The sequence below is a fragment of the Coffea eugenioides genome, chromosome 2, assembly GCF_003713205.1.
Source record: "Coffea eugenioides isolate CCC68of chromosome 2, Ceug_1.0, whole genome shotgun sequence".
NCBI classification, from domain to species: Eukaryota; Viridiplantae; Streptophyta; class Magnoliopsida; order Gentianales; family Rubiaceae; genus Coffea; species Coffea eugenioides.
The window spans coordinates 68,694,871-68,720,757 of NC_040036.1; the positions used below are offsets into that span (position 1 = coordinate 68,694,871).

Consider the following 25,887-nt stretch of genomic DNA (forward strand, 5'->3'; position numbering starts at 1 on the left):
TGAAAAGTGAGCATTTCTGAATTCTGCCGGCTTAGCTTTTTGCTTTACAACATAAATCATGGGATAACCTTAAGTGCGCATACTAACGGATTTTGTTGGATTATGTGTACTTTTCCTGAAAAACCACTCACCAATGGTTTGGATTAGTGTTTGGAAAAACTGCAAAAATGGTCCCTCATGTCTGCAATTCTCCTTCCTTTTTAGTTTCTTACATACAAATCATGCAGTTTGGTCTCTATATGTATCAAACCAATTTTTTGTGCAGAAAAGTTGATTAGCATGTGTAAATACACAACTTAGATAGCTATTGAAATGAAGAGATTAAAAAAAAAGTTAAATAACTATATATGTATTATTTATTGGGATTAATATTTTCTACACTGATAGTGTATATATTATCAGTTTTGGATGAATGACAATTATACAAATTTTTGCATATCTGTATGAATACAACGATGATAGCGTACACGCTGTCAGTATATGTAAGATTTGTTTTATTTTTTTAACTTACATTTGAACTTAGTGATTAATGCATGTGTTTGTTCCTTCTTTTTTTTTTTTTGGTCATGTGTGGCTATTTTTGTCGTGTAGTTAACACGCATGGTAGAGAGGTGACCTTTTGAACCAAATTGGTGACTGAGAATGAAACATGAGAGCTAATATTATGTTTTGATTATTGTTAAGGATCAAAACACAAAATTCACAAAATTCCAAGGCCTTCTATTGTAATTTCCTCCAATACTTCCACCCACCATCTCCTGATTCTAATCTAACACTAGTAAGTATTAGGGATGGCAATGGGGGCGGATGGCGCGAGGGGCTCTCGGGGCGGGGGTTGGGGCGGGGGCGGGGGACGGGGGAGTATACCCCCGCCCCGCCACCCACAAAAAAAAAATTATATATATAATTATATATAATATGTAATTTAATTAGTTATAAACTTATGATAATGATATTATTAGTTAGATGTATTATATAATGTATATTATTGTATATAATATAATTAATATTATCAATTATACGAATAATTAGACACGTCTACTAATAGAATTTATTAATTAGTTATACTAAATTTACTAATACATTATACTAAATTTCTAATTACACTTAATAGAATAACACTTTTTTCTCAAAAAAAAAGCACAAACACAATAATGAATTAGTGATTGTATTTGTACCAAAAGTGAAAACTTAACTATTTTAGTTATATTTATTTCATCATGTTGGATTGCATTCAAATAATTTTTGTTTGATTGTTTTTATGAGTTTCAATTGTAAAATTAAAATGAATAATAACTTGATGATGTGTTGATATTTTAGTACTTGATTATTTATTAAAATTTAACTACAATAAAATTTTATTAACCCAACGGGAAAAATTTTATTAACCCCGCGGGTACCCGCGGGGGAAGCGGGGGGCGGGGCGGCGGAGTGGGAGCGGACGGGCGGGGCGGGGGTTTGTAGTAGCGGGGCGGGGATGGGGGGGGTCCCCGCCCCCCGCCCTTTGCCATCCCTAGTAAGTATAGCAAATTTAGTTGCTCAAAATTGTAATAAGTTCTAAGATATGAAAGAGTGCAGTTAGTCCTTAATGTTTAAAATTTGTATTGTATTATAGCCTGAAAATCAATCTTTTGAAGAAAAAAAAAAAGAGTCACACAATTTCGATGTATGCCCTGTAACAAAGACAAATGCAAAAGATGATGAGTTGATTACACACTACAATAAATGGAAATGCATGCTTTTCTTTGATATAAATTCAGCCTCCACCTATAGTAAACCTAAAAGGAAAGAAAATTAAAATTTTGAAGATGATATTGAGTAATTTCATACTTATGTACTAAATTAAAATTTCAGCAATGCTTTGAGGACTAATCAAGTAATTTTCCCTTCAACTAGTTAATAGTTAAATCTTCTATATGTATAGAAGCATCCCTACCATACTTAGGGTCTAAAATATGCCACTTCCCACATGATTATAAATTATTTGCATACAAGGTTTTTAGGCAAATGTACATGTTAAGTAAAGTAGTATGATGTAAGTAATTGTCAAACCCTTGATATATTTGTTTGAAATTCTTTTTTTATTAATTTTAAACTAGTTTTTGAATAAAAATGTTTTTTTTTTTTTTGTATAAGTAGGAGGGTTTGAATCAATATTTCTCACTTACACTCCCTTTTGCTGAACCATCCAACTCATCCCTTCTCACATGCGAATATGATACGTACAATCGTATATGGGTTTTTTTTTGTAAACATGGTATGTACGATCGTATATAGCCAGGAGTGGAATACCCAAGTCCTTGCATGCAATTTATTGTGTAGTCATAACAAAAGGTTTTCAATAGAATAGAGTGCATTTTGGTCCTCAAGAGTTGTCCTTGTTGCCACAAAGTTGAATGAGGAAAAATAAATAAATAAATGCACAAAGAGTGAAATATCGATGAAAATATTCAATCCTAGAATTACATATACAATAATGTGATGTTCAAAGTTCTCCCCTTAAAATGTTTTTTGTTGTTTATGTGGATGGTTAATTGGATAGGTTCTCGTCTTGTTCAATCAAATATTCCTCATTGTACAAAAAAAAAAAAAAAAATTAGTACATGAAAGTGTGAAGTTGTGATAGATCATAAGATAGTGTGTGGTCATACATTTTTTTTGTTGAGACAAAAAAAAAATTGTATTCTTAATTCACGATGTTTAATAATACTCTATACAAAATATCAAGACGTGTTTTGGCCGGCAAAATATCTGGTACGAGATTAGATGAGGATTTGGAGCCTCACAAGTTCAATTTCAAACAAATTATGTAAATCTAACAGTATCAGATGTAAATTCATATAATTTCTTTCTAATTGTGAACTTTGCAAAAAGTTAGTTACATAAATTACAAATTTAAGTTCTATATTAAAATTGTACTAGTTTACATCAATTATTGTAAGAATTTCACAGCTTACTAGACAACAACTCAACTTATGAGACCCTGTTTCTAATTAGATGATCGAGACAAGCAGGCTTGCATATTCCTCACCGTGGTGTGGAACCAAATTTCAGTAGGTAAACACTTAAATGAATAAAATGCAGTCAAGTATAATTTATTATTGCTTCTTGAGTTGCTTTTTTTTTTTTTAAATGTAAGTAGGAGGACTCGAACTCGAGACTTTTCACTTACACTCCCTCCCCCGTACCACCCAACCCTCGCCCAGTTGCTAAAATCTTCACACTATCAATTAATCTGAAACAACGTAGACAAATATTTTGAGCTCTTGTACCTATGTTTGAAATACCAGAAAAGCAATAAATGATTGGGCTTTGCTAATCCACCAGTTCTTATCCAGAAGATGGCATCTTGAATCTTTGGCATTTTGATTGAACAGGCAAGTTAGACCTGCAGTTCCAAATTCTCCACTTTCTTTGTGTTTCTGACATGTTGGGCACAGGGATAAATTAGTTGAGAGTATTTAACTGGTGGCAGCTAAATTTTGGAGATTTGGCAAGTGATTGATCTTAATTACAATCAAGGAGATGAGAGATTGTGGATGAATTGCGCAAGTTCATCACAGTTTTGCCTGATGATGCACGTGCTTTCTTTGATTTACCACCGAAAGTGTGAGAAATTGTTGTGTGGAAGTGTGTAGAAATAATTGGTAGTTTTCGAATTTGTTTGATTTACCTTTAGCCTTTACTTTTTTAATAAAAAAAGCTTGTAGAGTTTTGTTCAATCGAGGGGTTATATCATCAATTAGGGTTAATTCCACTTTGTCCCCCCAAACTTTGGACGATTACTCACTTCAGTCCTTAAATTTCAAAATGAGACACTTAAATCCCTAAACTTATAAAATGGGACACTTAAATCCCTAAACCCTTATAAAATGGGACACTTCGACCACCAATGGCATTCAGGATTTGTTAACAATTTTCCTTAAGTGGGAGGTATTTATAAGTTTAGGGACTTAAATGTCCCATTTTGAAGTTTAGGGACTGAAGTGGGTAATCGTCCAAAATTTGGGGGGACAAAGTGGTATTAACCCCGAAGTTATAATTTAAACAACCATAATTTTTCTTTTCTATTTCTTAGCTAGTTATCCCTCTCTTTTTAAAAAACGGTCAAGTTTTCAAGTTATACCTTTTTTTTTTTGGTCAAAATGTTAAGGACATTACTAGTTCGAGGAGTTTATTTCCAAAATAACCTTCTTTAGGAAAAATATTTCCAGTGTAATGCTCTTTCACAAATTATTACTTTTTTAATCTCTTTTATGCCTCGTAAACTTTCATTTTAGATGTTGTGAGATCTCATGTCAACATACCTCCTCTTTCTTCCAAGGGATAATTTCACAAACCTCCCGAAAGATTTATGACAATTATAATATAGTTAGCTCCCTAAAAAATTATGCATACCTTTCTAGAATGGTAGTTTTAGGTTTTATTTGGCTGATGTAAGGGGAAAAAAAGTCATATTAATGCCTCAAATTTCCCTTAAGGAGTCTTATATTTTAATCAAATTATTCAATGTGTATATTTTTGTTTTTCTCCTATTATCAAATAGTCTCGCCTCAGGCCTAAATCATTCCCTCCATATTCCTTTGGAAGAAATGGAACGAGTGAGAGATGGGTCAATTAAAAAGCATTATTAACACTAAAATTTGTGAGACATGGGGATTTGGACTATGGAAAGGATAAGAAAACTTTTAATAGTGAAAAAAATGGTGGGTTGAAGCTGTTGGAAAGAAGCAGCATAGGGGTAATACAGTACTTTGCAATGGGCAGATTCTTGGTGATACATTTTTCAAGTTTGTTAAGCATTTTATCACTTATTTTTTCCCTTTTTCAAAAAATTATGGCCAGAATTTTTTGCAAAGTTTATGAAGATTGCTACAGTGATTTTGAGTCTCTAAAAAAGCACAATAAGTATAATATTTGAATGTAGAGGTGTGTTTTTGACAAAAAAAAAAATGTAGAGGTGTGCAATGCGAAATTATCAGAAACCTTGGAAAAGGCTTTTGAAATTATCCTTTATTGTAATACTATTCACTTTTTTCTACCTTGTGATTAAAATTATCAAATGTGGAATCTTATGTTTGTTTCCTTCCTCTTTTTTTTTTTTTTTGGCTCTGGATACGGATTTGGTACAGTCAGAATGGAGTGTTGATCCCATTTCTAGTATTTGCTACAATCAATTTTTAGACGTTAGCATGAAATAAAAAATATATAATTGATTTAATTACCTTCAAATTTATTATTGAGCATTATATATTTTTACATGTTTTGTTTATTCGTGCTATGCTATTTGTCACTTTATACGAGAAACTTTAACTCTTTTTTCTTACATTATGAATAACTTACGTACTTATTGAAATAATTTGATTATAATATTTTATTATTTTTGAAATATGCATATTTATTTTAAATTTTATAACAGTGTAATCGCTAGTTTACAAAAAAAATAAAATTAAATCACATGAAGTTAAACATTTATATTCTTTCTTTATTATTTTTTTACCATTCATGTCAAATGCAAAAAAAAAAACGAATTCTTACACATTTGCATAGAAGCTTAAAGAATAAAATATCTTAAAATTAGTAAAGAATTTTTTTTAAAAAAATAACCATAATAGTTTGTTAATTATGGTCAATTATTGATTAAACTGACAAAAAGTATACTAATTAGTAATAAAACAAAGTCTCGTGTGACGATAAACTTGACTCAATAATTTTGAACATTTCATGATAAAAGTGGAAAGAATTTCCCTTAAAATTACATGATGTGCAATAAAAAATCGAAATAAAATTTTCAAGGTTTAGGTTTATCAACTCAAAACTCCATACCAAATATGAGAATAGAATATCCAAATCGGAAAGGTCTTTCATCGATAGCTAGGAAGAAGCACAAAAAAAGAGAGAAAAGAAAAAAAAAAAATTGGTTGTGAATTATTACATAGCATGAGATTTGCCGTTTTCCAAATCTATTTGAATTCCCGGATCCCTCGGTCAGAGAAAAAAGAAAAGAAGCAAAAAATAGTACTAATTACTATAATAAACAACTGTTGTCCCCCAAAACAGAAAATTTTTAAAAAAAAATTAAAATATTTAATTATTCAGGGCGTTTACCATGGGAGAAGCTTTAGTTTTGTCCTTGGTTTTACCATTTCTTCTTCTCTTTCAAAGCTCCAAAGCCCTAAGCTTTTAGTCGGACTTAATACAGTCGGAGACGGCCTCCACCTCATCGCTCCCCCACAGCCACCGCCCCCATCGGCACCACCACCACCGCCGCCATTGAGTTGATTTGAATTATCGGAAGTGAGTCTTTCTCTGCTCCCAGCTGCCATTGACCACACCGTCCGGACTTCTTTCTTTGATCGAAAACATTCTCTTTCAATTCAGCTCCTTGGCAACCCTCAGGTTTGTTCGTGTATGTATGTGATTATGTACGACGATTATCAATATTGGGTTTTTAATTTCCGGGAGCGAATTGGATTGAGGATTGAGTATTGGACATGTTTTAATTGTTTATGTTTCATTGAATTGCTGGGTGAGTTGAATTGTTATCAAGGACGAAGCTTTTCTGCGGGTAATATGATTTGTGTTTTGTGAAGTTTTTGTTTTTTCTTCTTTGAATAACTCATTTCTTGATGCCGTCCGTATTAGGAAATTTTTAGCTTCACGTATGGGAAGAGAATTATGTTATGGTCAATAATAGCAATTGTCATTATGGAAGCAGTGATTTTTATTGAATATATTTGCAATGCCTTCCTATAAAAGGTTGTTCTGATGTATCATGGAAATTTTTGGAAAAGAATGACTTAAAATGTACTATCCCTTGGGACATTATTTATGAGGTTTTGGTGTGACAATTAAGATTTGTCCGTAATTAGTTTATCAGTTTGCTAATCTTTAATTGTTTAATGTTATTCTGTAGCATGTTCAACTTTTTTTTGCCTTTGCTTTGGTCCCTTGTGCTTAAGCTTAAGCTCTTGAAGGCCTTTGCTCTTAGCTCAGCTTGCAAATTGCAATAGACACTCATAATGGTGTTAGCTGTCAAAAGCATCTTAGATTAGTATAAGGTGGTAGTGTCTTTGAATGGTGTTACATGTAGGGAGAGATTTTGATAAGATACGGAGGGTTTTATCCTGAAACTGACAACTAGTTATTTTACTCCCTTTAATGTAGAGTTCCTCGAAAATTCTTTTCTTGGAGCTATGTGCTGCTAAAGTGTACTGTGTGTTCCATGAGCACAATGAAATTTTAGAAAACAGCTAGGCTTCCAATATGCTAAGCAACTGCCACATGTCATCGTTGTCCTTCTCTAAATTTAACAAGCTGTTGTGTTTGGTTTGAATTTACTTTGTCATATAAGGCTTCCATCTAAGATTTTCCTGCTGATTCATTTAGGATACAGGAAATGTTGCTTATCCTGTGTACAAAATTTTGCTTCATTCTTACATGTGCTTGGAGATCTACCTAAAAAAACAAAAATGGATATGCTTGGAGGTCTGAAAGCCCTGATATTGAGATTTGGGATTGTGTCCTTCCGTGGTATCAATTAGATACAGAAAGACTAAGCTCTTGTGATATGCTTCTTTAAATTTACTGAATGTTGGTATAGTTCTCTGGCATTATCCCAGTGGTTTGCAATAATTGACAACTGTGGATGTTCTTCCTTAATGGGCATCTCCAACTCAGTGGTTTGTGCTGAGAAAACTATTCAGACTAGCTCCTTTAATGTCTGATTCAACTATTGTCTAAGAGCACAGGCTATCATGAAAATTCAGAAGATCTTCACTATGAAACACTTGCTTCTCTTTGATGACTACTCCTTTTTTCTTTTCTTTTTTTTTTTTTTTAAATTTCCCAATAACGATGATTCTTCACTGAATATATGCCATTCTTTTTTATATTGGGGTTAATTGTCTCGTTCTAAGGGTAGAATTCTTCTTGTCGCCTCCAACCTATTGCTTGAGCCTGAAGCCATTATACATATTTTCCCTTTTTAACCCTATCAGTTTCATATTCTTGCAATCCTTCTTGCCTTCATTTTCAAGCTGTTGTAGCTCTAGAAGAAACAATCAACTTAACCTCTGCTCTGCAAAAGCTTTTTCTCTTCTGCCTCTTGCTGGTGATGTGAAAATGAAGAATTTTCTGCTCTGAGCCCCAGTAAGAGATCTCTTGCATAAAACTTTTGCCAGAGAGCCATGTTTTAAAATCTAAGAGGGGGCTTCCCCGTCGTTGTTAGTCCATGATCCAGCAGTGATTTAAAGGGCTTTAGGTAACCCCACTGACTAGTGGGTTAGTGGATAATAGATATTCTTGTGAGCTAGCGGATATTAGATATTTTCTAACTCTTTTATTTGAGAATAGAAAGTCTTTTGAGAACTTTACTTCCCTCCTGCTCCCAGTGCTTCCATTCCATGGAGCACTTGCATTTTATTGACTTTCTAGGGTTTTGTTACTTTGAAATTCTCTTGTATTACCGTTAGTCCCTCCAAAGTCTCTTTTTCAATTAGCATTTTTTCTTTTAAGGAGCTTTTGTAAATATCACCAGTTTGTCCTTACCTCTTGATTGCCTACCTCTGATTGGTATCAATATTGGAGAATAAAATAAAAAATAGTGAGCCCGAGCAGTAACTCTATAGTATAAAAGAACCTGTAGTCACTAGTCCTTTTATCACTTAAAAAAGCTCTGGTCTTAATGCCTCCTATGACTGCTGTGAAGCCTTTCCTTGGGTTTTTAGAGTGGGTTTTCCCGTTTAACCACAATAATTGCTATGAATAATCAGCTAATAGGAAATAATCTTAAGATGATAATGTATCTACTTGTATTATTTTCAGAATCTGGTTAGGTTAGAGTTAGTTTGCCACCTACATCTTCGTAATGTGCTGACCTGTCTCTTTTTATCCATTTTTTGTAGCTAAGTGTGTTGTTGTCGTGAAGTCTGGAAGATTTGAATTATGTATGAGTAAGATGTGCAGTTCGTAAAATTCCAAATGGTCTTATATATCTAACTCCTATGGCTTGGAGGTTTTTGCAAAGTTATAGCTGGTCCTTTTTATACGAGGCTCCATGTATCAATACATTTAGGAGTGTCTGAAATCTCTCGTCTAAATTGAGTAGTACAACTTTCTGAATGCCAGCTGTTCAATCACCTAAAGAATTGTCATTTCGTTGCTGTAGGATTGAATTGTAATAGATGATGACCTATTGGTTTATCTATATGTGCTTTAGGAGTTTTTGCCATGCACCGTGTAGCGAGTGCAGGGAATACGTCAAGTTCTGTTCGGCCCCGAAAAGAGAAGAGATTGACTTATGTTCTGAATGATGCAGATGACACAAAGGTGAGGCTTAATACCTTGTTAATTCCAAATTCTGAATAATTTAGATATTTAACTCTATTAATCTGTGGGAATAGGTACTACTTCTGGCAGTTTGTATATTGACTGCATTTTTGAGATTTGAGCAGGAATGGTACTCTTTTCTATGAACCTTATGTGTTCAAAAACCTTAGACTTGTCCTAGAACTACGACTCAATAAAACTGCCATCAATTATGCTTTGGTAGGTTGTGATACATTTTGGATACCCTGTTGTCTATCTATCCATTCTTGGTGTAAATGGAGGAACGTGGTTGGAGCAATGAGTTGTCTTCATTAAATTTGAAATTGTGTTGCAGATAGGTCGATGAGTTGTCAAATATACTTTTCTACTCTTTTTGATGGTTTTCTAGGTATATTTTAATTGTATTGCTGCAATTTTGTTTTTAACATTTTCTTTTTCCTTAAACCATCCAAAGTGACAAATGCTTTCTTTGTTTTTTCTGAAGGTACAAGTAATCAAATCTTGGACTTGCTTCTTAGACATGCTGTTATTTTTGACCTGTTGCATGTATAAGTAATATAGCACGTTCTTAAATTGATTTCGGTGCCCACTTGTTTGACAGGCAATGATATTTTTATGTTCATTACTGCTAGAGGAGCTTGTATGTTATTCTCTTCTATCTTCTTCTCCAGACACTCTATACTGATAGAAATTGATCTTTCAGCACTGTGCAGGTATCAATTGTTTGGCTGTGCTAAAACCTACAGTGCCTGATGGGCTTGACCACCTCTTCACTGGGAGTCGCGATGGCACATTAAAGAAATGGGAACTGACTGAAGATGGTGCTACCTGCTCCACTACTTTTGAATCACATGTTGATTGGGTAAGTCATCATTTTGTGTTAAATGTTATATATTTATGTAATTTAAATTCTTCAACGATTGATGCTGGCAGGATTAATTTGGAAACCAGCTGAGCTGCTTTAAAGTGATTCATTTGTTTTTAGTTGACAGGATTGTTTCCTGTGTTTCCATCTTGTGTTCTTCATTTTGAATTTTGAGGTAGTGTTGGTTGGGAGAGGATGAAGGGAATTTGTTTAACCCAGATCCTCCAAGAAACAAGACCTGGAGATTTTGTTTGATATTAATAATCGTCCCATCATTTTTCTGTGTTCTGAGTGTTGCTTATAATGTTCAAATGTTTATTGCTCCTGCAGGTCAATGATGCTGTCCTTGTAGGTGGAAACACACTTGTGTCCTGCTCCTCAGATACAACTGTTAAGGTATAGATGCCATCAGCTTTCTGTTCTAATACATGAACAAATAACGTATATGTGTATTCTACTCACCCTTTGTTTTTTGGCTATGCTGTGCTTATCAGGCCTGGAATTGCTTGTCTGATGGAACATGTGTGAGGACCCTTCGTCAGCACACTGACTATGTCACTTGCCTTGCCGCTGCAGAAAAAAATGTAATCTATCTTCACCACATTTTCTCCCTTTGTTGATAATTAGAAGTTCAATATATTTTCACATCTCAACTCCATTGGTAATTAGTGTTGAATGGAGCTCACTGAACATAGATTGTGTTGCACTGCTGTCAGATTCTGATTCTTCTTTTTCTTTTTCATGTTTTTTGATTAACGTGACCACAGAGCAATATTGTTGCCTCCGGTGGGTTAGGTGGAGAAGTATTCATATGGGATCTTGAAACTGCACTTGCTCCACATTCTAAGTCAAGCGATGCAACTGAAGATGACTGTTCAAATGGAGTCTGTGGGTCGGGAAGTTCCTTGCCAGTTAGTCTTCGACCCATTAACTCAAGCAATAGCATTTCCTTACACACAACTCAGTCTCAAGGATATGTTCCTATTGCTGCCAAAGGCCATAAAGAGTCAGTTTATGCATTGGCCATGAATGAAAGTGGAACACTTCTTGTTTCTGGTGGAACTGAGAAGGTATATGTTATATGATAGGTTATTTTTTTGTCTTTCAGTTTGTTAGTGTTTTCCCCCCTTTTGGGCAATTGTTTGTTTTGATTAAAGGAATTTATTAAATTTTTACTAACATAAGTGTCATTTCAATTGTCCAGTAGCTGATGTAATTTCATTTTTGCGTCAAATCCACAAATTTGTTGTAGGTTGTGCGTGTTTGGGACCCAAGGACTGGTTCGAAGACCATGAAACTTAGAGGACACACAGATAATATTAGGACGCTGCTGTTAGATTCTACTGGCAGGTTTGTCTTATAAAGAAATTTTTTGGTGCTTTCTAATTCTATGAAAGGGTTTTTAAGACAGTTAAAATTTCATGTCAAGAGTTCATAGGTGAATAAGCAAGCTGTAGTAAGAACTGGAGAATCTATGTAGTAATCTTTATAGGGATAGCTCAGGAATGTCAGTTTCAGAAGTTGATCCAATGCCGATCTTTCATGCTTTACATTGCACAAAGTTGTCATTTTCTAGATGTTGGTTGATGGGACTTTATTCTGTAGAGATATACAATGCTGAAACTTGGATGCATGTCAACAAACAGGATATTCCAGGCTAGTTATTGGTTCTCCTCCACTAAAAAACTTATCCTGTATAGCATTTTTCCTTTTTGTCATGGTAAGAATTTTAGAGGAAGAAAGGGTAAGATGAGAAGGAGGAGTTAGATATCGAGGAATTCGACCAAGAACTTTTTAGGAATAATCACCCAGGGTTAGGGTGCTTTAAACTAAATAAAGCAGATCATAATGTCATAATGGGATGTAAATACAGCCTAAAAGAAGCCATCACATCAGCTAGAAGACCTAGAGAACTTTGGAGGCCTTTTATACTTGTGATACCAGAGTATCGTCTATCACAAATCGTCATTTAACTTCTGCAAGCGTAAGTTTGCGGTGTTATGATTGTTTCCTGCAGTTAGAATGAAAATACCCCTCACTAGCTCTCATTCTCTTCTACTTTCCAAAGCGCTTTGCAACCCAACTGCCGCTGCACCCCAAGCCCCCTTCATGCTCTTCCTCTTCTACCAGGACAATGCATTCTAGCTCATCACGCTGACATGATAAATGTATCTCACACAAAAGCATTTGCATTGTCATGACTGAAACTGCATATGGTACCCAAGAACATAGTTTCTTGTGTTAATTTGGGAACTGATTATTCCCACATTTCAGAGTTCATGCCTCAAATTCCTTTCTGAACTTCTACCTTGTTCAGTTAACATGATTGACATCCTTTCACTGAATGAAAGCCCCATTTCTCCTAAGTTGAAGTAATGGCTTGTGGAGGTTTGCTCTTTTACTTGTGAGGAAAATAAATCTGTTATGAGGGAAAGGTGCCTGAAGGCTGACAGGTGGAGTAATCAGAGGAAAGATTTGTGCCAGCAAGAGTGGAAATGGAGGAGGTTACATAAGAATGGGGAAATGGGACAGTGGGAAAGAACAGCAGGCTTGCTGGTGCTGTGGAGAGTGGGGTGGTTCTGGTGAAGTGGGTGCAAGAACAAGAGAAGATGGAATGGAGAAAAGGAAAATGAGAAAAAAATCGAGACAATTACCCCCTACCGAAGATTAAATTAAAATTGGAGTTAATGGCTATAAGTTACAGTTAGACCACAATTTGTTTCTTAGGAGTTGACTGGGTGATCTGAAACAAATATTTTGATGATGATATGGTTCAATAGCATCTTTTACGTAAATTTGTGTGTCCTCATATTTTGCTAACCTGTTAGACTATATATGAACATATTCGACACAAACCTGCACCTCTGCCTCCGTGTCAAAAAATCTCATTGTTTTCGTTAATCTTGTGGTTGTTACCTTTTAACAACCAACATCTACACCTCAGTCCATGTTGCATGGCCTTTACATTCTCAAGAAGGGAGGTTTTATTATGTTAATACTAGCTTGAAATTTGCATTTTTTTAAACTATAGGTTCAACATTGTTTTTGACTGCTTGTTTTTAAGGATGATTTGCAACAGATTTAGTTTTCCTATTTGTAAGTTTGTAAATGTGAATATGATCATACTGGCTTTTATGGATTGCTTTAATTTTTGGTTTTGAAGGTAGTTGCTATTTTGGCAGAGGTAGTGTGGTTCAAAGTTTGAACGAACTGCTGTTCTCTTTCTTTTTTCCACCAAACTTTCAGCAAGCAGATTTTGGAATTTCTGATCTTTTAAGCTAATTCTTCTACCGTCATTTTACAGATTTTGCTTATCAGGATCTTCTGACTCAATGATCAGGTAGGCACAAAAAACTCTGATTCCATGCTGTGACTTTGAGAATACAAATATGTAATGTCATTGTTCAGCTAACTTTTTGAGCAAGTAGCAGCCTGAACCACTTTACAGAAATATTTATATTCGGTTTTGGATAGATAAGTTTGGCACTGCAGTGTTGCAAACGTGTCATTGCATTTGCCTGTCTTGTCAGAGCAGATATGTTTCTGTCTATTTTACTCTCTCTTTGTTTCATGCTGTGGAAATTGCAAGAAAGAGATGCTTTGGTGCATGTATATATGCTGTGCACCTAGAAGTCTATTTCTCTGAAAAGCTGGAAATTAAAAGTGGGTTCTGTATTATGTTGTTAGGTTGATTCTTTTTAAGATATTTTTGGAATTACAATGCTGGATTGATTTAATAGTCTTGAGGTGATTTTGACTTTTACCACCTGCATGTACTATGTCTATACATGTCATATACATAGAATATACATGCCAAGTACGAATGAAACACACAGATATACATGGCATGAAGATGAACGTTCTTAATCTCTTCTAAGTATGGAGTAAGGCAACAAATGCATGGCAGCATAGGCCCGTGGGGATGTCAAATCAAAGAGCCTTACTCAGCATTTGAATCAGATAATGTTGCTTGGAGTGTAGAAAATTTCAGAAATTCGGCCAAAAATTTCATCCTACCTTTTCGTCTAGGTTTTAGTGGTTTTTCATCCACATAAAATATTCAAATTTGAAAGCCTTGTTTGTCTGTTGCTTTATATATCTCCATAATGGTAATTTATTGTTTCTAACTTTTGAGAGTGCTTTATGTCTCTCCACAGCTTGTAGCATCTGTTCAGTTTTTTCTGCTTCCATGAGCTGGTGTAATGATTGTTAATGAGATATCTAGTCATTCTTTTGTCATTGTTCTTGTTAATAACCATCCTCTTTATTTTACAGACTATGGGATCTTGGTCAGCAACGATGTATCCATTCCTATGCTGTACATACTGATTCTGTTTGGGCACTTGCCAGCACTCCAACTTTTAGTCATGTTTACAGTGGCGGAAGAGACCTTTCGGTTAGTGCATTTCAGAACTTTTAAGTTTCCTTTCTTTGTTCTTCTCTTGCCAATGGACATTAATCTCTAGTGGCTCATCCATCTGAAGCAAAAGGTTTGGATTGCAGTTATACTTGACTGACTTGGCAACAAGAGAAAGTGTATTGCTTTGTACAAAGGAACATCCTATTTTGCAGTTGGCATTGCATGATGATGGGATTTGGGTTGCAACGACAGATTCTTCTGTACATAGATGGCCAGCTGAGGGACGGAATCCTCAGAAAGTTTTCCAAAGAGGTGGTTCATTTTTGGCTGGCAACTTGTCATTTTCAAGGGCAAGGATTTCATTAGAGGGTTCAACTCCGGTGAGTCATTCTTTCCATTTGGTGTAACTTTTGCTGTAATTTGGCCCCTTTTCCTTTGTTGTTATAATGTTCGAGGATATGGAAGCACAAGTCATGTAATCTAGTTGTTTTAATTAATTGCTAAAAGGAGAGAAGCTGCATTCCAAATTTCAAATGATGAAGCAATAGGTGCTGTATAGAGTTGGAGCCTAACTTTGTAATCAGCACAAGTACCAAGCTAAATATTTTCAGGTGTGGGTCTATTGGTTTTTATCTCCAAGTAACTCAGGAATGGTCTAAGAGTTGTGGATATCCTCACTTCTGATGGACATCCAGGGAGAATATTTTGAAATGTAGGTACATGGAAACCAAATTTTTGGACAGACCTATTTGCTGATTAATTACTACTGTCACATGCAAAACTATTATGAGGTCCTATCCTTGGAAATGGAAAGGCAATCAAAGACTAGTACCTGAGGCAGGTAGCAAGAAGATATCTATGAAATGGTTTGATGGGATTCAGCCAACGTCTTGATTGTGGGATTTATTTACTTTCGTCTTGTGGAAATCCATGCTGTAACTGTAACTAAAGAACTATATTCATTTCTTGATATTTACTGTTGTCATGATTTTGTATTGAGTCATATGTCAGCATCTTATCATATCATTGTCTTAAAATATTCTTGTTATCAGTGCAAGGCAAAAATGATTGTTTCTGTCAGCAGCATCAGATGTGTTTTTTTTTCTTCTGATTATTGTTTTAGTTCAATTACATGTTTGTCAAGGAAACATTTTGTCTGGCTGTTCTGGCCTTAGAGAATGGCGGAGTTCAATCTGCCTGCAATGGCGCAATTAGTTGTTATATGTACTATAAATTGACTATAATACAGCAGGGGTATTGGGCAACTCTTTGTGCTTGGGCTGGCGTCTGAGTCATCTCTCCTTTTGTTCGAACCCTGTTTATCCTTTTTTTTGTGTGGGACTTGTTATAAGGTTTTCAACTAAGTCTCAGTACCTTTGCTTGATGCAATTTCCTAGGGACTTTGCTTTTTTAAATTATTGTTCTTCCTTGTGTCCATGTACAGCATTTTGGAGTTTGATTCCCATATTTTAACATTTTTACAATGGATCAGGTGCCTGTTTATAAGGAACCATCGTTTAGCATCCTTGGCACTGCAGGAATAGTGCAGCATGAGATTTTGAATAATCGTAGACATGTCCTAACAAAGGTACTATGATAGTTTTGTCTTGTGTTGGACTACTCGACTTTTTCCATTATCTTTCTATTCCATGAACATGTTTTCATGTTCAATAGAACAATAACTGTATGTGCAACATCCCTGTGTCAGGATACTGCTGGTATGGTGAAATTATGGGAAATCACAAGGGGCGTTGTAATTGAAAACTATGGAGAGGTTAGTGATAAGTTTCTTAACATGGTAACCTGTGCCAGTTTGTGTCTCTAATGAATTTCATGAACATCATAACTCAGTGGCACGGTGCATGCCTGTATATTAGATCCTGAATCTATATTGAAAATTGAAAGTATTAGACACTATTTTTAGTATTATGTTCTGACGCCGAAATGTGATAATTCTTTCTAAATTGTTTGGTGTTAATATAGGTTTCGTTTGAGAAGAAGAAAGAAGAATTGTTTGAGATGGTAAGGATCTGTGTCTTGTATCATCATTCTGCTGATTTTTGAATTTTATTTGAGTTCTGTTCTTTTCTCCAGGTAAGTATTCCTGCTTGGTTCACTGTAGATACGAGGCTTGGGAACTTGGCTGTTCATTTGGATACACCACAATGTTTTTCTGCGGAGATGTATTCTGCTGACTTGAACATCATTGGAAAACCTGAGGATGACAAGGTATTTAAAAAATAAACTTCCATGTTTTTTGACCTTTTCTTTGGCATGATTACCTTACCTGAACTTTCCTCTGTTTCTCACTTTCTTCTTACTGTGCCTTTAATTTGGTTTTTATTATAAGTTTTTATGAGTCATCACTTGTTGTTTTGTGTCATTTGAGCTTTATGTCTTGGAACATAAATGTTTGCAAATCATATGTCTGGTAAAAGTCTGAAGACTACTAGACACATGTGAAATATTCTCTCTTGGGAGTGAATTGATTTTTGCTCATAATTGCAATACTTGGTAAATGTAAGTCAAGAAAATGGTGCAGTCTAATATTTTAAGATGCATCTTAGTTTTAGTTTATTCTTATTGTTGTCCTTCAGCTTTTCGGAATTCAAAGAGCATGAAAATTTTCAAATAAATGCTTTGAGTTATTTCATGGGATTTTTTTCCATAAATGTTTATATTTCTTATTTTGAGAAAGCAGTTGGCTGAAACAATTCATTAGTTGTCTAGAAGTCTTTTGGATATGGGAAATTCTAAAATTAAGCAAATGAGAGTGAGAAGAGACTAAAAGGTTTCTTTCTTTAGAAGGATTAGAATAACTTAAGCATGTGATGTGTATAGCACATGCCCTCAAATTTATCCATACTTATTAGGTGCCTGCTCCACTAAAATTTTAAGGCCACAAGTAGTAACCTGCTTGTCTGAAGAAAGATGACCATATTCTGATAGCATTCAAACACTTTTACATGAGGGAAAGCTAATTAAAATGTCATGGCAGTCCATGTTTTAGATTTTATGCAGCGATTAAAGTGTTATGGAAAACTAAATAAATATCTGTCTAATTTTTAGGCATTGTTTGGATTGCAAATGAAACAATACTAGCTTAGTATAAAAGACTGGAAAGTAGAGTAGGGGAAGGTAGAACCATTCCCGTTTTAATGGATCTGGAAAAAAAAGATAGTTTTGACTGGATATTGTTTGGAGAGCAGAAGGAAAATAAGGGAAAGGAAAGGATCAAATGTATTTTCAGAAGTACAAAGTTTTTTTCTAAGTTGGTTTGCTTTCTATTTTTCCACTCACCTCTGGATGGTAGTCAAATCTAAAGAATACAAGCAAGTCCAGTACCTCACTTCTATCCATCTCCTTTTCCTTTTCCTCTCTGAATATCAATCAAACTGCAAGAAATCTGATTCCTTCTACTCTTTTTGCATCCCTTCCCTCCTATTCCATCAATTGGGAGTGTTTGAGGTGTAATTCACACCGAATGCAAGAGCTGTCTTCTTTTTCCTTTTTGTTAGGTAAGCTTGGAAATTGAACCCAAGTCCAATGAACTGCCAAGAATCCGCCCACTATTTGAAAGTTTGGGTTGGTGGACAAAACCAACTATTTCTAGGTGGGTTGGTTTTCCAATTTGAGCACCCAAGTAAGCCAAATATTAAATCAATTGTTGGGACAAGCACATGAATTCACACACTTACTGCCAAATTCAGTCCTCTGGCAAGCCAATTCTCCAACCATAACAACCATCTAGTAGCCTTTTGCTAATGGAGACGTATACTTTGGAACAGATCCTAAACTTGCACACAACTGAACCCCCTCCCTGATCTCTGACCACTCATCTACTGCAGTCTTCTTCAGTGAAATTCTGGCAACCATTGACTCTCTCTCTTTGTCCTTCTCTGGCTTCTTTGATACGCAAACTGCTAATGTTTTCTTGGATTTCACCTTTCATATTTTCTTTTTTTTCAGTTTTTTTTTAATGGAAAAAAGAAAGAATTGTAAAGACCAGGGTAGTTGAGTAAATGGAGTTTGATTAGAATTAGAATTATTAGCTTCCATGTGATAGTAATGTTGTTGATGGTCTGAGTACAGATAGCTTTAGGAGTGCCAAAAGATGAATGAAGCAATTTAGAAGTATATTTTTGAGCCTACTGTTTAGTAAGGGCGTGAAAATGTGTGTGAGAAAGAATGAAATGTCGTTTGTGTGGTAAAAATATGTGAGACAGAGTATGCAGCATTCTGAAAGTGCATGAAAATGTGCTTATTATGTGAAATAAAAGTATGTACATGTGAAAGTTAAATGAGAAAGTATGTTGTGTCATAGTTGGGTTTATGGATTTGAGTTGACGCAACTAGATCCAACCTGAATTGATGCTTTGAAGTTGGCAGGTTGGGTTGCGACCAATTTAGTGATAACCCATTGTTGACATGCCCAAATGCCACCCTGATGGTTAGGCAGAAACTTTAATGGTGTTTTAGTTATACAGGAACACATAATTTTCTTTTTCCTCTGCTATTATGGATTTATAACTATTTGTTGTTTGATAAAGGTCAAGAATCAAGGGCTTTCACTTTGTAATTTGTAGTGTTTTAGCATCTGCCTCATATTAGATAATGTTAGTGTCTGCGGTGAATATTTCTGGCTTATCTGCCTTTCTGTGGTATGCAAACTAACTTTTGCATTTGTGATTAACCTTCTCTCATTTTCAGATTACTGATGTGCTTCTATGGCACTTTAGTGTGACTGAGTTTTTGGTTCTTGTCATGGTTTCATATGCTTACATTGACTATGGTTAATAGCATATCTCTGGACAAGTTTGTTTTCTCATCGTGTTTTTCTGTCCATTTGGTTCTATAGGTTAATTTAGCCCGGGAAACCCTTAAAGGGCTGTTAGCTCATTGGTTAACCAAACGAAGGCAACGGTTTGGTTCTCAGGCTTCGGGAAACGTGGAAGTTCAATCTGGTAAAGATGTATCTTCTAGGAGTATTACCCTATCAAGAGTTGAGGTTGATGGAAATGCTGAAAATGATTCAATGGTTTATCCGCCATTTGAATTTTCAGTAGCTGCACCTCCTTCTATTATTACTGAGGGGTCTCTAGGTGGTCCGTGGAGAAAGAAAATCACAGATTTAGATGGAAGTGAAGACGAGAAAGACTTCCCCTGGTGGGTCTTGGATTGTGTATTGAATAATCGCCTTCCTCCCAGGGAAAATACCAAGTAATTTCTTACATTAAACTCTCTTTTGACCTTGAAATTGTCATAAGGCATTTTGTTTGAGGTTATTTTACTTTTGGTTCGTGTAATCTTGCTCTCCAACATCTGCTCTTTGGGATGAAGCATCCTTGTTAATCTCTGAACACCGTTTTCTACTGATTGGTGGTTCTTTTTCTTTCAATTTTCTTTTCTTTTATTTAGCTTTCTACTGATTCTTTTACTTCTTCAAGCTATCCTTTTTTTGCTTCCACCTTTTCTCTCATTTCACTAGCTATTGGATCTCAGATTGTTGGTTATTTCGCTTGAATCTTAACTTGGTTTACATCACAGTGCTTGTACATTTTTTATTATCATGTTCAGATACTACTTAGGACAAGGAGATTTGACTCCTTTAACTTTAATTTAATTCATGACAGATGTAGTTTTTATTTACATCCGTGTGAAGGTTCAACCATCCAGATCTTAACACAAGGAAAGCTGAGTGCGCCCCGTATTTTACGGATACATAAGGTAATAACATGGTGGACTGGGATAGAGTTTTGCCTAGGTGTATGAGATTTTTTGTTTAATGGTTATCAAGTTAAATATCAATTCATAGAACTTATATGGCATTTGGTTAATTAGGTCTTTAAGTTACAAGCTCATGCAGAAATGTAAAACTATACTTCTTGTAGTCATCTTCGTAGTATGTTCTGCCTTCAGAGTTGTTGCAGTTTCCAAAGCCAGTTATTCCTATTTGTACTGAGGAAAGAGGCCACGAAGAAAATGTAGCACCATCCCCTGTTGTATTGGTTGTTACCTGAACATGATGACCTCTATGCCTAGTTTTTAGGCTTAATATCAAGCATCTTCATCATGATTGAGAATTTTGCACCTTAAGCAATTAGGCTTTTCTGTTTTCCTTGCCAGTTGAGTCCGGAAGATCTTCATTTAAAATAAACCAAAAGTTTGTCCTGGTCTTCCTGTCTTCCTCGTAGAACATTGTTACATTCTTTTTGAGGGCACTAGATGCTCTCTCAAGAATAAGAATCAAAACTGAGTTCTTGCAGCTTAAGGTAGTAAAAACAATTGATGATGTGTTGGGACTACCTTGTAATTTGAGTTTGAAATAGTATGTTAGTTTTCTTTCAGAAATTGCGTGTTTTATTCTCACTTTTGGGTTGTTTTGAGTCCCAGCAGCTTATAATCTGATTTATGTTTGTAGGTTGTCAACTATGTTGTAGAGAAGATGGTTCTTGATAAGCCACTTGATAATATGAACTCAGATGGAATGTTTCCTGTGGCTGGAGGGCAGTTGCCGCATCCAGCTGCTGGAGGAGATGGTTCTTTCCGATCAGGGGTGAAACATTGGCAAAAGCTGAAGCCTTGTATAGAGATTTTGTGCAATAACCAGGTATCATCATCTTTTGGGTGAAATTGGGATGAAAAATTTCCAGATAATATGCTCCAAGCAGACGTAAGTTTATTTATTTAGGAAACCCCACCTGTTATGTTGTTTTAGGGGCATAAACCAAACCTTTTAAATTATCAATTGGAAATCATTTTCACGTGTCATATTGCACGCAAAATTAAATAATCAGTTCATTATAGATTTTATAGTTAAAGTGGAATGAAAGAATAATCACTTTTAGGATCTTTTTGCTGTACTTATAGGAGAAAAACAAGGGCAGCAGAGTAGGAGGCGAAAAAAATGATAGTTATAAATTACAAGGAAATTAGTTTCTGTAATACAGATATCTCCATGTGTGCTCATAGGATAGGTGAACTCTTGAAAATGTATAGAGACATGAGTGAAGTTGTTGAATAATCTTGAATATCATATAATAATCTGAGGAGGTGAAAATTGGTACACTTTCCATTCAAAGTGGAGTGCAACAATAATAAAGGGCTAAAGAAGTCCACAAAAAATAATATTCTGTATGAGCCAAGAATTGCGACGGAAAGTGGTCATAGCATTTTTTCCTTTAGTGATAATATTCTTCTTTCACTTTCAGTATTTTCCCTCTTTGCTTGCAGATTGTTCTTTACATACTGCAGTTCCTTGAATTTAACCTTTTTCCTCAGAAATGCTACTTTTCTGCTTGATTAGTTAAATTTATTGGCTTTCTGAACTAAAGGAACATTTTTTTCCCTTTTGCCAGGTCTTATCCCCTGACATGAGCTTGGCCACTGTCCGGACATATATATGGAAAAAACCTGAAGATCTAGTGCTAAACTACCGAGTGGTGCAGGGCAGGTGATGGAAGCCCATACGTTGATGGGCATTTGAGCAAAAAAAAATGAAAATTGCATGTGAGCTTATTTCCATCCTCATTCACTTTCCTGTTTTCCCTGTTTTTGTGAGTGGCTTATTGCCCATTCAGTTTGGGGGACCTGGCAGCAGGGGCCGTAGGTTGTGTGGTTGAGTGATCCAGATTTTAGAAAGTAATAGCCTTTTTGTTTGCAGCTTATGAAGAGTTGAAGGAAAAGCTACCAAGTTCAATAATGTAACTCTGGAGATCTACCTCTCTGGGATTGTTAGCAATTTAGTTAAGGAGTATGTATTTACATATATTCGGATATAAAGTGCTTTGCTGGCCTTCTTCAGTCTGGGTTTGTTTTGGTGCTTTTATGTGTAGGTGGTTTTGCTGTAATTTTATTTTTCCTGTAAGCAGTCTTCCAAAAACCCCTTCTTCATTATGGTTGGTTAGTAATAGTCTTTATCATAGTGAAATTGGAGTCTCAAGTCCTAGTTGGAATCAAGGAAATGCATGGGAGTTTATAATGTAGATATTATAGTCATAGCTGTATTGTTGTGGAGTTCTGCTCCCCTCATTTTAGTCGAGTTTTGGAAACCTTCTTGCAAATGTCTATTGCGATTTAACCTTCAGAGCTTTATATGATTTTTCTAATGTCAATCGGCCCCCTTAATTCTTTTGCAACTTAAATTGTAAAGCAACAAATAGAGACCTCTTCCCTTGCTTCTGTCGGGGATATTGTCAGTATAACCTAAGTGATATGTGGTTATTTAGATATATCCACTTGCTTAGTCTGTAAAGACTTGTTTCTGGTGATGCAGAAGTTTGTTCCGCAATGCATTTTTGATCCATGGGCACCTATTCTTGTTTGGTTGCTTGTATTATATGTGCTGATGTATCAAATTTAGTTGTTCACTTGTTTGAGCAGTCTTTTTTCTTTGATTCCTTATAGGGTTGATGCAAGTCAAGTGACCTGTTCTATGGGTTTCTGGTGCATCTAAAGCACAGCTCTTCGGGAAGTGTTTGCCGTAAATCATACTTATTTGTTGCTTGTATATTTGGGAAACAATCAGACACGGCAAAATTCTGTGAATCCTTGGTTGTGATTTCCTAGTTGGATGGTTGGTAATTATAAATTTGGCGCTGGCAAGCAACTTCAAGCTCTCAGCAGATTTGGAAACTATTCTGAGCTCAGCTTCTGTAAAGGCAGATGAAGTATCTTTTTTTTTTTTTTTTCTCCTTTCTTTTTTACCCCTCTTCCTTTGAAGAAGAAGAGCATTAGCTATTTGGTCCTTTTTTAACCTTAAGAGAAGCTCAGCTGATGATTCCGAAAGCTTTGTAGATTTGGTTGGGATGGGATAGTATTGATGCAGTATTTTTCAATGACCTCACTGTATGAAGTTGAAATTTTTGCCTGGTAATAAAATGTTTAGCTTCACTTCAAATTAAACACTAGAAGTGGATGATAAAATCTTTGCCCTGTTTTCTATTGTAAATTTTATTGTTTTTGTAATATTTCAATCAATGAGAAGAATTCATTTACTCTATTCTTCAAATGGTATCACCTTTGCTTCTGTCGCTTTCAATGATAGATTACAGACAATTTTCTGTTACTTATCAACAATTTGGAGTTGAAATTGTAGCATAAATCTTTGGTGATTGGTGTTTATGCTCAGTTGAAATTAGATATAATACTATCATGTGAATGTGTTTTTTTTTTGAAATCATACTCTGTTACAAGGTGTCTTGGGGAAGGGGATGGTGGGGGATGGGGGACACCACCTGCTGGTGTTTCTGTGGTGTTGCTTGTTTGTTGCTGCTTTTGTTGGTGCACGTATTCGTTTTGAATTGTGAGAGGGCATGTCAATATGTCATCTAGATTGCAAAAGAAAAGCAAATGGAAAGGGAGAAAAGAGAAGGGAAGTTGATTCCTCAAAATATGATTTAACGTTGATTTTTAAGCCATAAATCAATATTAAGGTGTGATGTGTTTATAGTGTATGATAGACGTTAAAACTGTAACGTATTAGTGTTGTGTTCTTGTATGTATTGCAAGTGTACAATTGCAAGAAAAGTAACAAAGCACGTAGAAAAATAGAAAAAAAAAATGCAATGAGTTCCTCATAAAATAATTTAAAGTCAGTTAATTTTTAAGTAATCTACGTTAAAATATGATTTATTAGGCTTAAGCAATTGACATTTGACATTAAAATACAGTGCATTGGTTTTGTGCATGTTGGTACATGGGTGTTGTGTCATGAGAATTGCAAAGAGTAAGGAAAAAAAAAAAAAGAAAACAGGAGAAGAAAGAAAAGACCAATTGATTTCTTTGAAAAAGTCAACAAGAAGTTTCATATTCTTATTTAGGTTGCAATAAATAATTTGACCACCATACCTTTTGCATACTTTAATAAAAGTTTGCATGTCCAATTTGACACTCTGGTTTGGAAACAAATTCTTTTTTTTTTTTTTTCCTAAGCAACAAAATTTATTTGTTTTTTTCTTAAACTAGACAAACTGCACTTGTAGGACTGTTACAAAATTTATTTATAAGAAGTTATGTCTGTAGGAAACAAAAAAAAAGATTGAGAATATAAGAAATGGTTTGAAAAAAGTGTTTTTTTGAATATTCCGAATTTTTAAAGTGGGCAATAATTTAATTTGCACCGCAAGAGGGAAAAAAAAAATACAAAAGAAGGTAAGATCATGAAAGGCTATATTTCTGGACTGTCATTACATAGTAAGAAGGTTGCACAAGTTTCGTCTGTGAACAAGAGAATAAATCCTTTTTTTTTTTTGGGTAATCTCAGGGAATAAATTTTTACGCTCAATAATGATGCAGCAATATTCTCATTAATAATCAGTTTCTAAAACACAGATTATCCCATTAACTCCACTTTCATATCATTACTGTCAGCAATAATGTTGATCCATGTTTGAGATAATCCTTTGTTTTTGGTTTCTTGCTGCATTCATATTTCAGTTTTCACCTAACACGCGCGCACACACACAAAGATAGACATATGTATTTGGTTCTGGCTGCATTCGTATTTCAGCTTTCACCAATAGTGTCTATATTACATTTACATCGTTGACAAAAACACCTGCAGAAAACAGAAAATACAGAGGTTCTACATCTTTTTTGTGCTATTGCAAGTTGATTTCTGGATTTCTACCAATTTTTTGAACGTGGCCCTTTATTTCTCGAGTGTTGTTTGTGTACATACTAGTACATTTCAAACCACATTAGGATTGGTTTGCTTATAAGCACACAACTAATTCTGGGCTCGAAGCTTATTCGTTGCTAAGTCTGAATCTTGAAGTTATCAAGTTGGAAGCCATTGGTTTGTGGAAACCATGGATTCACTTGTGAGTAATTTGTGGGCTCCTTCTTCATTTGCTTTAACAGAGTTCAAGCCTCAATTCAGAGCTCAAATTAGATGTTCAGCAGCTCAGAAGTCCTCTATCTTGTCTGCTGACACTTGTAGACTTAATGGAGTTTCTTCAGCTAAGGAGCAGGAGAGAACTATTCTGTTGATAGATAGGGGGCATGGTCATTTACCTGCGGGTGTAAGTACTGGAGAGAAGAAGAAGAAGGGAGAGGAAGAAGTTATGCAAGAAAAGCTGGAACCGTTGTGGGATGATGGATATGGAACTCGAAGTGTGAAGGATTACCTTGACTTGGCAAAAGATGTTATTAAGCCTGACGGTGGACCTCCGCGGTGGTTTTCGCCTATAGAATGTGGCTCTCCTTTGAAGAATTCACCTGTTCTTCTCTTTTTACCTGGTAAACGATGCTTTGTCACAAGTATTGAACTCTTATCTGCAACTTTTCTTTTGTAGAAAGTGCATAGAAGATGCATGATTAGTCTAGATTT

At 35.2% G+C, this 25,887-nt stretch overlaps 1 protein-coding gene across 3 annotated transcripts; it reads left to right on the forward strand.

Moving 5' to 3' along the window:
• The first annotated feature begins 6,114 nt into the window (after positions 1 to 6,114).
• Positions 6,115 to 23,494, forward strand: LOC113760835 (WD repeat-containing protein 48). Of its 3 annotated transcripts, none has more exons than XM_027303570.1 (20): positions 6,115 to 6,399; positions 9,221 to 9,330; positions 10,034 to 10,192; positions 10,526 to 10,591; positions 10,690 to 10,779; positions 10,963 to 11,265; positions 11,448 to 11,545; positions 13,500 to 13,535; positions 14,471 to 14,591; positions 14,699 to 14,935; positions 16,048 to 16,143; positions 16,264 to 16,329; positions 16,539 to 16,577; positions 16,650 to 16,784; positions 19,414 to 19,519; positions 19,619 to 19,775; positions 20,189 to 20,282; positions 20,977 to 21,165; positions 21,914 to 22,064; positions 22,962 to 23,494. In XM_027303570.1, exons 2-19 carry the CDS (start codon positions 9,232 to 9,234, stop codon positions 22,010 to 22,012), a joined length of 2,190 nt encoding a protein of 729 aa, XP_027159371.1. In that variant the 5' UTR covers positions 6,115 to 6,399; positions 9,221 to 9,231; the 3' UTR covers positions 22,013 to 22,064; positions 22,962 to 23,494. The 3 variants fall into 3 exon arrangements, with proteins under 3 accessions (XP_027159371.1, XP_027159370.1, XP_027159369.1); XM_027303569.1 differs by adding an exon at positions 22,219 to 22,308 and having other exon boundaries at positions 6,116 to 6,399; positions 19,414 to 19,775; XM_027303568.1 differs by having other exon boundaries at positions 6,116 to 6,399; positions 19,414 to 19,775.
• The last annotated feature ends 2,393 nt before the right edge of the window (positions 23,495 to 25,887 follow it).

Coding starts and splice junctions, on each gene's coding strand:
- LOC113760835 (XM_027303569.1), top strand. CDS start 9,232: ATGCACCGTGTAGCGAGTGCAGGGAATACGTCAAGTTCTGTTCGGCCC. Junction 13,536..14,470: donor TCTTCTGACTCAATGATCAG/GTAGGCACAAAA, acceptor TTTATTTTACAG/ACTATGGGATCTTGGTCAGC. Junction 14,592..14,698: donor GTGGCGGAAGAGACCTTTCG/GTTAGTGCATTT, acceptor TTTGGATTGCAG/TTATACTTGACTGACTTGGC.